Source organism: Cygnus atratus, chromosome 1 (genome assembly GCF_013377495.2).
Source record: "Cygnus atratus isolate AKBS03 ecotype Queensland, Australia chromosome 1, CAtr_DNAZoo_HiC_assembly, whole genome shotgun sequence".
NCBI lineage: Eukaryota > Metazoa > Chordata > Aves > Anseriformes > Anatidae > Cygnus > Cygnus atratus.
In genome coordinates, this window is record NC_066362.1 from 117,217,000 (window position 1) to 117,232,951 (window position 15,952).

General features: G+C 40.1%; 1 protein-coding gene across 2 annotated transcripts in view; it reads left to right on the forward strand.

Moving 5' to 3' along the window:
* Positions 1-15,952, forward strand: part of EFHC2 (EF-hand domain containing 2) — a 58,012-nt gene that overhangs the window by 22,591 nt on the left and 19,469 nt on the right. For both annotated transcript variants that reach the window (XM_035542330.2, XM_035542331.2), the window contains exons 6-10: positions 715-825; positions 1,121-1,259; positions 9,356-9,521; positions 10,649-10,791; positions 15,655-15,851. In XM_035542330.2, coding sequence (XP_035398223.1) covers positions 715-825; positions 1,121-1,259; positions 9,356-9,521; positions 10,649-10,791; positions 15,655-15,851 — 756 coding nt within the window. The remainder of the gene's footprint in view (positions 1-714; positions 826-1,120; positions 1,260-9,355; positions 9,522-10,648; positions 10,792-15,654; positions 15,852-15,952) is intronic.

Below are 15,952 nucleotides of genomic sequence, written 5' to 3' on the forward strand. Positions count from 1 at the left end.
AATGACTCTGTGCTGACAGACCCCTTCTACTAGGGAAGTGCACGTTTCAATTTTAAGTGCTGGCTTCTTCCTCTGAATTCAGTGACAATTTTGAGAAGAACAGCAGCCAAAAGTTGGGGTGTCATGGAAGGTGCTATGACTAAATAATCCACTTTGGTTACCTTGCCTTAGCAGCTTTCTTATCATTTAAAAAGCATGTAGTTTACTTGTTTAATAAGTTTGATGTTATTGGTAGAAATTGCTATTGTAATTTTGAAGCTTACAATAGAAACAAACAAAAAATAACTTTTCTCCCAATAGAATCATGCTGACTTGAATCCACTGTATTTTCACAGTGTTCAGCCCAGGAGGACTGGCCCTGAGTGTTTTCTTGGCATGCTTTTGTTATTATTACCAGTCAAAATAGTAGCCTTTAGAGCAGATGTTGACAAGGATGTGCTACTTTGGGTGTGCTAATTTTTGCTTTCTGTTTGCTTCCAAGAAAAAGGAGACTTTACTCGTGGATGTGCAGTGAGATCCTGAATGCTTCTTTTGACCTACACACTGGGTTTTAGGTTCAGTGGCATAAAGTTACCTCAGAATTTACTAAAAATTCTTCCAAGAAAACACTGTAATAACAGTCAGTCTGTAAAAACACTGTTAGTTCCAAAGTTACTGTGTTCTCTTTCTTCACTGTTAGCTGCATTTCTTAACAGCTGGTCTCCTTTCTTGCAGTATGCTCCAACCGGGTTGTATCAGCCAGGCACAATCACCGCTCGCACTGTTCTCAACGTGTTTGGAAATTTAGTGGGAAACAGAGGCCGTTACATTCTGGACAATCGTAAGGTCAGATATTATTGAATGCCTCAAGCAGCTGAATGTCCTTGTAGTAGTTTTTGTAACTTCTGTTGTTATCCTCTACAACAAGGAGTGTTGTTTATAAAATAGTGTTGACACTGGAGAGTAGCTCGAATCAAAACTACTGAGGTTTAATGTGCCTTGCTTGTGAAGGTGACTTAGCATGGAGTGCAAATGAAGTATGAAGATTATATTTTAAATCACTAAATGACCTGGATTTTAAGAAAAGTTGTATGATTCTGGGTTTGTAGAGTTGCTATATAAATGTTCCCAATTTTATTAGACAGGAGCAGTGCATCAGGAATTTTACAGAGACAGTGACCTGAAAATAGGGGAAGTAATTAATGTTTGGGGAAGGAAGATATTACTCTGTGATTGTGATGAATTCACTAAAGATTTTTACAGAACAAAGTATGGAATCGGTAAGTAGTGACACTTATCCTTTCCTTACGAACATTTTTATACCTCTGAGTTTGACAGAACTGTCTTTGAATTTTATTACTGACAAAACTTGTTCATTAAAACCTTTAGCAATAACAATCTGTTGTAGGCTGTGAACAGCAAAGCGGTAATTTTACAGGTGATCCAGAAGGGCTTTCTTGTATGTTACTCTGCTGAAAAACAACACATGATGTACATGTTCTGTTCCTAACTGCCTCTATTTTAAAACTAGAATGAAAAAATAGTCATATGAATAGACTGCCATTTCTTCTTCTCCTCTATTTCCCCCTCCCATTCCAATAGCCATGTTTGCAGTCGGAAGGTAATGAAGAGCATGCGGTGAGTGGGTGAGTAGGCTCAATTATTCCCCATTATACTATGCTATATATGCTATACATTATGCTATATGGATGTCAGAATCGTCACATAATAAGATTTCCTGACACAACAGTAGTAGTCTATCACATCATTGTTTTTTAGTGTCATTTTATGTATTCTGAACCATTAGAGTATTTATTCTGTGAAGTTTCAGTGCTGAATTCTGGAAGCATTTAGCAACTATGTCCATAATGGAAAATCATTTTGGAAATGTATAACAATAGGGTCTTTCGCTTATCTATATCTGAATTCCCTCAGTCGGACTTGCTAATGGTTCTATTATAGACATCTTCCTGCAAAAATGACTTAATTTCTGGCAGTTTATTCATTCAATAAATACAGCTAAGTGTCTGACTGTTCAGAGATGATTGAAAGAATCCTACTGTGGTCTTTCTCTGACATTGATAAACAAAATACCTGGGTAGACTATTTCTTTTAGCTTGACTTATGATCTGATAGAATGCAGTGTTTAGATCAGAGCCTCTTTGCTGCATTGAGGGAATTAAATAATGTAGTGCTGCCATTGCAATGCTAAATTACATAATTGGCAAAACATGTTTCATAACTTTTTAAATAATAGCTTGGAATGTCTGTGCCAAAATAAATCTCTTCATACACTAGCCAGTGTGTGAAGAAGCCACGTTCAATAACCATAGTATTATCTATAATAACAATGAGTCTAACTCTGGAGATGCAAAACAGGGGCTTCTTGCCTCGTATTTTTTTCAGCCAAGACCGCTGCCTCTGTTTGGCAGCAGTATCCTCTGTCTGAGTGAAATATCCTGGAACAGTGAATGGGGATTTCTTATTCACAGCAGAGTGATAAATGAAATGCAGCTGACCATTCTGTATCAACCAAGCAGTGCTACCAAGCGTTACACAAACCCAAAGGCCCTTCCTCTGCTATAATGCTGGCTCGTGAGTTTACTGGTTATGGCTCTGGATATTAAAGTTAGGTGCTTTGCAAGTTAGGAGAAGCCAGAAGTTGCTGATGTGAAGAGTTATAGAAAATAGGGACTGTAGGTGATCTAGCCCTTTCCCTTTGTTTTGAGGCAGGACAGTGTATATTAGACAGTCACTGACTGATATTTGTATAGCCTTTTATCGACATCCTCCAGTGGGGGAGATTTATCTGCCTCCTGAGGTATCTTGTCTTAAATTCATAGTTAGAAAAGTTGCTTAATAGCTACTCTGAAGTTAGTTTGTGTAAACTGAGGGAGTAACTTTTTTTGCCTTACCTTTGCTGGACATGGAGAACAACTGATCAATATCCTCTTTTATAAAAACCTTGTACATATTTTATCTATTCCAATACACCATCCCAGGCTGCTTGGGGAAACCCAATTCTTTCAGTGTCTCCATAGTCCTTTCATCTTTTTCTGTGATCATTTTTTTCTCAGTGCTCCCTCCAGATTTTCTGTCTCCTCAACATGTGACATTAAAAGACATGCACTAGCTGAGACTTTCACAAAACTGGGTAGTGTTTTGCACACAACTTTAAAGATATATGGTGGCAGAGAGTGTGGCTAACACACACAAAAAAATCAGTCTTGATGATGCCTGTCATGTTCACAGAAAATACACACTTTCTAAGAGCTAAGAGATTCTCATGATTTGCTGTGAAATTATTTCCTGTTTTCCCCATCAAAGTTAAAGAAAATGTTGGCATGATTTTTTAGTTAGTAGGATCTGGGAGTGGAATCGGGGTAGTTTTTTGTCTTAGAAGCAGTTAGGTTTCAAGGGAAAAGGGGATGGCCTTTTATTCTTAGTGTGTTACCAATTTTGTTTGCTTCTGGTGGACATACAAGGTACTCTCAGTGGGCTTGATCCCACAAAGTGCCCAGCATTCTGCCCCAATCCAATTAAACACTGAAACATACTTAATTGCAGTTTGAATCTGGAGAGACCATTTACTTGGGTAAGAGTAAGCAAGTGGATAAATGAGTTCTTGCATCAAGGCACAGTTCTCAGTACCTCACAGCATCAGTCCAGCTGTTTGTTATTGTGTTTTCACGTTACTCCCCTTCAATTTATACTCTTCTGCCAAAGCCATTAAAGAAGCCGACATTTATTTTTGACTCTGCAGTTTCAGCATCGGTTGCTTGCCAATGGAATTTGCCCTTTAGGAGAATTAAGGGCAGTTTGGATTTCCCTTGAAGTGCATGATTATGGTATCTGATGTATTTCCAATGTTGTTTCTGCCTGTTTTGCTCTTCATAGTGTTTGTGAAAAACGAAGGAGAGCTTTTCCATGGGTAAACATGGCTAATGCCCTTCAGTAGGAAGCTAATGACATTACTGTCATGTAACAGTGCTGTGAATTCGAGAAAAAAATAGCTTAATGCATGATATTATCTGTCTAGATCTGTTACTGAAGCTGCAGAGAAGGAGAAAAATATTCTGTAGCCATGTGTTGTGGCCAACATATAGATGTTGTGGTCACTCTGCTGAAATGTGAAATACACTGATGTGCAATGGTGGGAAGCTGACACTCGTTATTCCAACTAAATACAGTATCTCAGCACTGAGTTGAGTATAAATTGTCCTTTCTTAAACAACAGATTGTTCCTTCAGGAACAAAACCAGTAAAATCTGGTTTCCTGCTGATTTTTATTCAATGTCCCGGCACCTCCCAGGCCTGTCTGTTACGCCTTTTCGCAGCACCCTGTGATCCCTCTCATGTCGCGGTTCTCCTCGCCCTCCCACCCCCTCATTTCTCAGGCTCCCTCTCTGACCTGCTGCCTGGGCAGAGCAGCGTGCAGCGTGAGCGGCTGGCCAGTACATGTGTGCTTTTGGCCAGGCAGCTGCTGCTGGATAACAGCTGACTTCTTGCTTTTCCCTCAGTGGGGGCATTAAAGCCTGCTGCCAATTTTCAGTGAACTCGTTGGAGATCAGAATCTCTCTGGCATCTAACCTCTCCATTAAGTGTGGTTGAGGCTGAGCTGTGGGATCTAAATATACACAGGGAGTGCTACAGGCATTTGCAGATGCCTTTTTTTCCCTCAGGTAACCGGAATAATCTTGAAGTAGGACTCTCTAAGAGGAGATGTTCTTTGAATCAAAACAAACACTCTCATGTTTTAGCTGCACACATGATTTTGTGAAGACTGGATTTGCTTTAATTGCTGCATGTAAAAGTCATGAAGATGTTGGTTCTGCTTTCTTATTTTACCTCTTACCTAAGTTGTGAAACACTCATGAAAACCAAGTGTTGGCTGTTTCTTATACCTCTTATATATAAGGAACATCATGTTAGCAATGTCAGCCCCCCAGGTTAACTCCACTTCCTCTGTTGTCCAAGGCTAGTGGGATTTCTCTCTCCTGTTCCTGGCTGTAACGCTTAGATATGACTGTTCTTTACCTCTGAAGGTAGAATTTCTTGCCTGCCTGTTATATATTGATATTCAATATGGTTATCACTCTGATCCAGAATATATACAACTTTACTCTTCCTTGAAATGTGTTTTTATCTAACATGTGAGGGTTTTCCTACGGTTCATCAGCTGAGGGCAGAAGGTAATCTTACAGTGTATATTATGATCCCACAATGTCTATTGAAACTGAAAGCAGACAAAATCTCATTCAAACTAGCTTAATGCTGCCTCTGTGGCAACAAATCATTTTTGAGGAAGTCAGTTTTTCTTACTGAGACGGCTGTGTCATCTTCAAATTGTATGCTAAAGAAGAGACTGGATTTGTTTTTGGTTCTTGGTGTTTCCAGTGCTTGTTCAACTCTCACTCAGGTTTTGATGCCATGAGAAAAAGTTACTAGTGTGTGATAAATGTTTGATATACTAGGTGAAATAAACACCACAGTGGCAGCACATCTCCTGCTGGGTATCAATTGATGCAGTAATAAGGGGTGAAACAGTCCATGGGGAAAATATCTCTACTATTCTTTCTGAAACTAGAAATTTGTAACCCAAGACTTTCAATTTACCTGCTACCTGCTGTAAATTCACATTGAAAATGTTACCGCCTAGAAGAAAAGAGCATTGATTTCTTTTCCAGAATGGACGTAAGTAATTTTCTTAAGAAACAGTGATAACCTTGAGAGGGGTGCATTTTATGTGTAAGTGCAAGTTGTCTGTCTGATACTGCCCTCATGGTGCATGGCAGAGCAAAGATGAAAACAGTTTGGAACGTGTTCATAGCTCTTAGTCTAACGCACCTACCTGGCTGTTCAAAAGTTGCAGAAACAAGTTTTTAGCTAGTCTGCTAAACCCTGTTTCTCTATGTAAAATTCTTTCTGAATTTCCTCGTTCACAGGAGAGAATCTGCATACATAATCCTTTAAAATCATGGAAGCTGTAGGTGGCACAAGACTAGATGTTTGCATTATTCTCTTTAGTGAATCTGAATGAAGCAAGATCGTTTTACGCTGGGGAAAGGATGAGAAATAAAGCCCTGAATTTCTCTCCAGATTTAGTTCACCCCATGCTTGGGTTGTGATTGTTTAACATACTCTCTGGGACTAACGCAATATTCTTCTTAATTTGTAGTTTCCTTTCAGTTTATCCGTCTGATTTTCATCAGTATATGTTAAAATACATGTAAAGGGAAATGCTTTAGCATTTCTTAATGAATGCCTTATGCATGAGTGTTAATGTGCATATACTGTGACCTGCATGTAAATGCATTCGCTTGTCTTTTGAGTTTACAATTTCAGCTGGACATCCTGCCTTTCCAAACGGTGTTGGCAGGAAGCGTGTTATTTAAAGCTGTACAAAGTGGAGTTTATGGTTCTGCTAAAAATACGGTGTTCCAAGCATCCAGCCGTCGAGGGGGAAATATTAATGCAGCTTAACATAGTGCGTAATAAAAAATGTTGTTTATAATTCTAAATAACACGAAGAGCCTAGGTTATGAAGCCGTTCAGGAGAGCTGGCTTACCAACGTCCTGCAACTGCCTGAAGAGACTTGGGAGGTGATAAAGGAGCCGGCTGCAGTCTGACACAGCTGCATTTCTTTGCATCATGCCTTATTAGTACGGCTGTATTGCCTACGGATTACAGCTTTTACTGCTGCCTTCATGCCACCCGAGCAAGAGAAGCGAGTGACATGCGTGGCTCTCCCTGTCCCATCTGCCGCACACGCACTAGGTGGCACTGTTGGAGTGCAGGAAAGATCTTAATCGAGGTTTCGGGTGTGTGTGTTCCACGTCGCAGAAGAAAAACCTATATTATGAAACCAATATATATATATATATATATATATATTTCTGTTGGCAACTACAGGGGTAATTTTGGAGTAACTCAACATGCACCAACTCGGCATGCAGAATCAATACCAGTGGGTATTGTTTTTATTTTCTGTCTCAATATGTTGATTTACATACATAGCATATATTGTACCAAGAACTGCATGTATAGGTTATATAACATGGCACACTGAAAATGCCTTGAGAAGCAGTTTTGTCACAACCAGTATTGAGAAAATCATATTTTGCTGCATGTTTACACATACATTTATTGTTTGCCTCTGAAGCTTAGAAAATTTCTGAGTGGAATTTTGCTTATGGGCTTGGCCTTTGTACTTCCGAGTTACAGAAAGGGCACACACAGTTTTTATGGAAAAAAAAAATGTTGGCATGTTTTTGCAACCCCCCTGTCTCCTGATTCAGGGAAAGGTATTAGCATTTCCATTAGACCATATTGTAACAGATAAAGGCCAAAGAAAATCACATTGTGTTTCACGTTAAAGAAAAACTCTGGCATCTGAATTCTTTTTGTATTTTTCAGCTTCATACTGCTACTAGGCAAGTCAGAGTTTAAAAGAGTAGGTTGCTCTGATCTTCTGACATATTTCTGTTTAAAACATTTTAATAACAAACCACTTCAGAAAACATTTAAAGCAACACCAGTTTTATCATTCCCCTCAACTGTACTGAAAACCAAGCTACAAGTGTAAGTTATTCATCTCTCTTGAGTTCTCTGTAGCAAATTTAAGTTTTAGAGAAAAAACAACAACTTTATTTTGTGGGGTGAAGTTTAATACACTGGTCAGTTAACATCACTCTTTGCCTCCTGGGCTGCAGACTGTGATCCAGCTTCCTCTCCCTCCGGTTTACCCGACGTGTTTATCCTACACCTGGCAGCCCGGGTAGCTCTCGGTTCCTTGGAGCAGCACCTCTGGCCAGCCCAGGCATGGAGGTGGCACTGCTCCACCTGGGCAGTGCTGTGCTGGCTGGACCACAGCAAGCTCTCCAACCTTCTCATTGCACCCGTGCTGGGGCAGGAAAGGCCCTGCAGGCTGTGGTGGGCACCAGAGCTGTGGTGGCCAACTGCAGCCTGGGTAGCACGGACAGCAGCTGTGTGAAAATCAAGGGAGGTGGCTGTCCCCCTCTGCTCTGTGCTCATTGCACCTCATCAAGATAATGTGTTCTCTTTTGTGTTGGCCAGTACAGGAAAGGCATGGACCAGCCAAGGTGAGTTTGGGGGAAGCCCTAGGATGGTCAGGGTGGAGGAGCAGCCAAGGGATCATGGTTTCTCAGCCTGGAGAACAGGCGGAGGGCACAAACAGCCACCTGTACCCAACCATGGAGACATTGCTGGCAGGAGAGCATGAGACAATGGGCATAAATGGAAACCAGAGACGGTCAGAATGGGTATTAAAAAAATTCCTTCCTAAGGTCAGCTGGGCCCAGGGCAGGCTGAACAGGCTCCATCCAGGGATGTTTCATGCCCCACCTGGACACAGCCCTGAGCAGCCTGGTCCAGCCTGGGGCTGACCCTGTCCTGAGTAGGAGACCACACTCCTGAGGTCTCATCCAGCCTGATTTGTACTAAGGTCCTTTGATTTATGCCTTAATTTGCTTCAAGTCTGCCCATCTATTTCCCCCATCTATAAGTTGCTTTTCTCTTTTCACCTTTTCCATTTTCCATTCACTGTATTTGACCAGAAAACTCTGTATTTACTCTGTTGAATTTTTATGCAGACCTCATTGGAAGCTGGAAGTTGTGTTGTGAAGCAGCTCAGGGAAGGAATAAGGGGCCAGATGGAGCAGCAAGGTTCTCACCAATACAGGATTAAGGAGAGACCTTAGTGCAGCAGGGCTTTTGGGGGCAACACATATTGGAAGTGAACGCAGGCTATGTATCCGGGGTAGGTCAGGACCGTTCATCACTGTGAAAAAAGTTTTGAGAGTGGGGAAAATGAGTGAAAATGAACCTTCCACAACTCTGGATGAAGTTGAGATGTGGACTGAAGCTATTGGCGTCAGTGTACCAAGATGTACATAAACTTTAAAAATTCTTCTCATATATGCATGATATGAACAATGAATAAAATTTTATTTATTTATGTATTTATTTTCCTCCTGGGATAAGCAGAGGGCAAAGAGTCTCAAAGGATAAAACTAAAAAATAAATTTAGAATTGCTAATTTATTGTTCTATCCCATTTTGAAACTACATTTGTCATTTCTTTTGCCTGTGTATGTTAATGATTTTTGTAAAACATTTTAAGATTATAGGTAAAATTCTGCAACCCATGAAGAAACAATAATTTCGCTTTTGGCTTCTGTGGTCTTTTTCTGCTCTGTAGCAGTAGGAGGGATCCTGGTTTGACTTTGATTAGTGCTCTGTTACAGAAATAGGCAGAAATAAATACAGAAATAAGTATTCATACTGGAAGTTTAAATCCTTAGTAGAATGACTTCATAAGAACAATAATAAATAGCTCTTGCTGTCTTTGTTGCAGAGGATTTCACCCCTGTTCCATATAAAACTCCATCACCACCAAAACCAGAAAAAACATTTCCACCATATACTGGATTTGGTTCTGAAGAGGATTCGTTATGCTCCTGTATGGGTCTTCTTCCCAAGCCTCCCCAAAAAGATTTCAAGAAATTCATGGAGAGAGACAGGTATTTTGATGAAAAATAATTCTAACCTTTTTTTGGTTATTATTTCTTTTTGTGAAGGCAATGGATGTTAAGTACAGATGTCATTTTTTGGCAAAATATGGAGTTCATCAGAGGTTTAAGGGACAGGTGCATGAGGACTAGTTTACTGACACGGAACCCCAATTTTCTCAGACCTCAGCAAAATTTCTTTTTGAGGAGGCAAATCTTCTGTCCCTCCCATCCCTCATTCTCTCCTGCTGTCTTCAGTGGCAGTTTCATGGAAGTAGTAGTCCAGGAATTAGTCAGGAATTTTGAATGATACAGCAGTCCAACAGTGATTTGTTCTTTATGTTTGACTTTCTGGCATTTACTCTTCTCTGCCAATTTTCATGCACTCTGCCACAACAATGTTTTAAAGCATTAACCCTTTACTTTCCATAATGCCTCAGCAGGCAATGGTTGTTAAGGCCAAAGTGGAAATGTGGCTATGTGGTACAGCACTGGGAAGGATGGCAGGAAGTCATTCTGTAACTCAGAGAGGTAGGGGAGCCTTGGCTAAGTGGATTCCTGTGGGGGAGATTAGCATATTTCTGTGAAGACCACAAAGCAGCAAATTGACATGCTAGAGAAACAGTAACCACATGTAAATCCTCAATAAAAGAAGAAAGCTATTAGGAAAAGACTTGGTAGTGCATATAGTGGTACTGTACATTATGTAAAACATAACAAATCCCCAACTAGTAAGATCATCTGATAGGCCTGATTTCATGGAGGTAGATCCTTGTATGTATTGCCATTCAGAATTTGATTTGAAAATATACACATTAAATACATTTTTCCTCTATAAATGCTCTGGAAAGAAACTTGAAGCCTCATTTGCAACTGAATTTGAATACAAATTCATTTCAGAGCTTTGGCAGAGAAGCAATTTTCCCTGAAAATAATTCCTTTCTATCTGGCTGAGTCTTGTTGGTTCAGTTAATTTAAGCTGAAAATGATTTTTTAGAAAAATAGGGAACCTTATGCCATTCCCCTCCTTGGTCCAGGAATAACACAATTAATATATTTTTAAAATCTCAGGGGAATGCATCTCTAAGTGATGAAAACTTTTCTCACACTCTGTTTTTAATTTCTTACATCTTTTTTAGAAGTGGTCTGGAAAGTAACATACTGCGCTTTCTTGCAAAATTTGTTACTGATAGTCCCATCGACAAGGATCGCAAATTCATTATTTGCTACTTCCTGAGTGATGACACCATTTCAGTTTATGAACATGCACAGCGAAACTCAGGTAAGACGTAGTAATGTCTTGCAATCAGTCTCAGTTGCCCTGCTCATTTGATTACAGTTTACAGTAAACGTTGTGGCTGGAGTCAGCACTAGCAGAAGCAGGGATGTGGCTTTTTAAATGCAGTGGGAATTACATAAGCAGCCCTTCTGCATTATCTTACATAGCTGTATGTCATAATAATTTATAATCTTCATCGCTCAGAATAATGCTGTTCATTGTATGACAGCACTTCACAATGTCCTTTGGGAACTGGAAGTTTAATGTATTAGAACTTTTATTACGTTTTAATTTGCAAATTTGGCCTTTAAGCAGTTGCTTTTGTTGTAGATAACATACAGGAATTGTATTGTAATTGGTGTGAAAAAGGAACAGGAAATTTAAGACATTAAGAATGAAAGAGTAAATCATTTGTTTTGCAAGACAGTGTTATGGTGTTATGACACCTATATAACGTCCTTGGTATAGAATCAGCTCATGAAGGCAAAACAGCTGTGACGACTTCTAATATACGTTATCATTAATCATGCAGTGTTGAGCATCTAAAGAGTGAATGTTGCCCTGTGGTACAAGACTGCATGTGTGTTTGTGTGTATGTATTTGGCACAACACTGGGAAGGATGGCAGGAAGTCATGCTGTAACTCAGAGAGGTGGGGGAGCCTTGGCTAAGTGGATTTCTGTTGGAGAGATTAGCCTATTTCTGTGAAGACCACAAAACATCTGTAGCAACAGTTTCACATTAGTTAACATCCAGAAGTGCTCTGGCCCCTCTAAAGATGTGCAGCTGAAGGACTGATTGCTGTCAGCCTCTGATAAAATCCTTGGGAGAAAAAAATCAGGAAATCATATTCTCTCAAAGACAAGAGAAAAACATGAATGGAAGGTTTCCTTAGTTACATTATAAGGCTTCTGTGGAACCTCCTTGACTAGCTCTTTTGATACTGTTTGAATTGTTCTCTACCACCTTCTTGGCACAGAGAGCCTTAGTTTGTTATTTCAGGTACTCTCTGCAATGGTGACCAGCTCACTGTGCTTAGTACTGACCTGCTCGGTACCCTGAGAGCAGGTACAGCTCACTGTCTACAGCAAAGACTGTCTCAGGAAGGATTGTTCATTCTCCTTAGCTTTAGGCTCTGGTGGCAGCAGTTGACTTGCTGAGGTTCAGTTATTCAGCTTATAGTTAAGGGCTGAGTGTCCTTGTATCCTTACTTCTAAGCCTTTACTGAAAATGGTTTTTTTGTATTAGTCCATGTCAGACCTGTGATGAACATCGCATTAGTGAAAAGTGAAGGTGTGGTGGATATGTAGATCCTTCTGTATTCCTAGACAACTTTTTCTATGCCAGTGGTGCTACTAAGTCATTTAGAGTGCCCTCTCTCAGGGAAGACCTGAGCCTTTTCAATGCAAGGAACTTCTAATGGCATCTGTGCTTGTATCAAACTATATTATGAATGCATAAACAGAGACCCCACCCACCATCTGAATACAAGCAGTTCTCTGAGGAATGTTTTGAAAATGTGCAGAGCCCTTGAATAGGCTTCACTGACCATTCCTGGGTAGCCCTGCTCAAGTGTAGCTTAAAGATCTAACACTGCTTTATGGCAGCAGCGTCCTGTCATTGTTATTTTAATAGTTTTCTTCCATCCAGTAGCTTTTAATTTATACAACTTCTTTTATACAGCTAAAGATATACACACATGTATGTGTATTTGTTAAGTGATGCTGCCGAGAGGCTCAAGAGCAGCTCAGTTCTGCACTAGAGCATGACGTGTTTGACTGGCTTGCTTTATGTCTGGAGACACAAAGGATGCTAAGGGTACAGCTGCACTGTTAAATTGAAGTCCAGGGAAGAGTTTGAATCTTGGATCCCTATCATCTGTATTGCCTGTCAGTGACTCCTGGTTCACTCCTTTGCACCATTCCAACTAGACAACAGGGCCCCACAGAGCCCAGGGCCCCTCCTGGAGGATGCTTAGCTCCAGAAAACCCGCCTGCAAGGCAGTGAGGACAAGGCTGCATCAGGTTTGGCTTGCTCCACCCTTATCAGTTATCTAACACTATCCCAGGGGGTTTTGCACACTCAAAAACCCTTCCCAGGCTCTTCTGCCACACCCAGGTGCTGCAATACATGCCCTTGGTTTTCTGCTGTAAAACACTGCTCATTTAGACCACAGCACAGCCCTCACATACCTCCAAGCAGTTTGAACACACAAAAGTGCTATCTGTGTCTTAAGACCCCAAGTTTATCGCATAGCACCCGGAGCAGACCCACGCACTGTGCAGTGCAGATGTGGTGAGTCACTCGGGTTGGCAGCAGCATGGTTGCAAGGTCAGAGATTATTCCCTGGCTTCCTTTTATTTTGGAGTAAGAATATATGCTAGGTTTGCAGCTGGGGCCCCATTAATTATTGCTAGTAAACAAAACATGAAACTGTAAATGAGCAAGTTTGCATACCAACAATAAGAAATGCTTTCAGACACGTACAAAAGGCAAGTATCAGCAAATTGGTTTTCAACTTTCCTGGGTTATTAAAGGGGATGGAGAAGCTGACTGTTTCAGAGAGGGCAAAAAGATGAACTACGTGGAAGGATATGACTAAGAACTGCCCTCTGGGGCATTTAGTGATAGCAGCCTTGAAGGGGCAGGATAAGAAGTAGAGATGAAGGGATAGAGCAGAAGTCAGAAAGAGGTCTGGGACTGCAGAAGTTTCTTTGTTCCCATTTCCTTCCTTTATTCTTTCTGCTTTCCTCTTCCCTCATTTTAGTCACATCTGAAGGAGGAGAGACCAAGTTTCTTTGAGGTTAAGAGAAGGCTTTGCAGAGGTCAGGTATGAGAGGCTAGGAAAAAGGGTAAGGCGTGCAAAATGGGAATGAGAGGAACATTCTTGCGAGGAGCAGAAGTGTTGTTGAAGTGAACAGGGTGTGAGAAGAGTAAGGCTGGACACTTCTTAGTGAATGAGTTAAAATAGTAAATGGCTCCCAGAATAACAATTTGACCCCCTCTCTCGTGCACAGGTTCAAAGGGCTGTCTTTTCCTGTTTTATTTGCATGAATTGATACACATTGACAAATAAAATGTTTCAGACCTCAGTTGCTCTTACTTTTCTAAGTCCAGGGACCTGAAAGTTGCTGAGAAGTACTTCATGCTATTAGTACTAGTGTGAATCTGTAATTGAAATACACAGGGTTGGACATCTTGAAGCACTTGTTGAGATGGGGGTCAAAGCAAGAGAACTTTGGCTCCCCATGCAGGAGATCACAACCCCTTTTTTTTACCCTAGACCAAACTAGCAGCTGTACAAACACCTGCAAAGTCTGATCTGATCTTAATGGAAGAGGGTCTTTGGTTGTGGTGTTTATTTTGTGCTTTGAGCCCGACTCTTGTAGATTTCCATCAAAATTTCTCATCAGGTTTCAGTGTAAAATCTCTAACCTAATGAGTTTTTTTTTGGTTGTTTTTCTTTATACCACTCGAAATGTACTCACCCATAATATTTAAAAACCAATTATCAGACAGAGGTATTAAGGTAAGTTTACAATCCAAATGCGCAGTTGAAGGGAAAAACAGAGACAGGAGTGAAATTTCAGTCTTACAGTGATCGATTTTGTTTAAATATTGCAAACACTTGCCAGGATTCTATAATGTAAAATTTCATATTTGTTTTAATAGCTAGGTAAAAAGGAATGTGTTAAGATTAGAGTTACATTAGTGATTGGAATCGTTTTTTGATTTAAGCTAGACCTGACCATTGCCCTAGTGTATTTTTTTGTCTTTTGCTTTTATGGTACAAGTAAAGCAATTAAGTAAGACATCTGATCCAAACTCTGGTTTAATAAGTAGTTTGGGTTTCACATTCATTTATAATTTTGACTATAAATGGCATTTTATTACACTGTTCATCAGCCTTTTATTGGACTCGCATCACTACCTAATATGTAAAACATCATTAAATGTTACTGAAGTATGCTTTTTGGCTTTCGGCTTGGAAGCTCAAATATAAACAGGAAACAAACCCCAGGCACTCCAGAGTTGTTGTAGGACACATACCCTGATGAAACTAAACATGTGACAGACTGTTTTCTAGAAAGCTTGGTAAATGTGATGTAATCTTGTGGTGCACCAGAAGATATTAATGGAAAGAAAAATGTTCCTTTTAGTATCTTACATACCCTTGAGCACAACGTACAGTTTCCAGTGGCATGAATAAAATCATTATAATGTGAGAAGAAATAATGTGACATACTGTGCTCAGAAAGGAAATAACAGATCACAGGTAAGTCGCATTGGCAGAAGAGTATGTAGAAGATAGTGTCATGTCACTCTTGCCTTTTTCATATTCAAAAGCCCTTAAAAGCAAGTTAGAATGACAGTGCACCAGAATTCGTGATCTTAGTAGGGCTATATTATACTAAGTTGTGGATTTTCTTTTTTTTTTTTCTTTCTTCTTTTTTTTTTTTACTTTAACAGTTCAAGGATAATTGCCTGGATCTTGCATTTCGCATCTTACATTTCTCACGGGTCAGTCCCAAGGCTGGCAGCAGGGTTATGGGAACCATTTGAAGAGGCAAATTTCTCTCACATTTTAGAGAAAAGAAAAAAGGGAAGGTGTTTGGCAGGCATTCAGATGAGACATGTCACAGAATATGCACAGTGTAACTGTTGCTGTGGACACTGGTAGAGGCTGTTCTTTTAGCAATGAGAAGGAGGGGGGGACACATTTTGAGACAAGAAACTCAAGGATGAAAACTAATATATAAATATAGACTGGTTTGGAGTAGTTTTTTTGGTTTCCTTTACTTTATTTTATTATTATTTTTTTCCTGAGCAAAGCCACTATTAATTGTTTACAATTCTATTCCCATAGGGATACTCGGTGGGAAGTTTTTGGAAAGAGGTCGCATTAAGAAGCCTGGGCAGGAGCTCTTTAAGAGTGAGCCATCTGAATACTTCAAGGCTCAGGATCTGTTTGTTGGAGCCAGAGTTTGTTTCCATGGCCACAACTTTCTTTTGGTGGATGCTGATGAGTACACTATCAACTATATGGAGAAGCATGCAAATGAGGTGAAGCAGGCTCTTGTTATTTTCTGTTGGCTTTAAGAACTATATCTTATCTATGTTATATTTTTCAGAATTGGTTATACCTAATTTCTTCACCCAAAGTT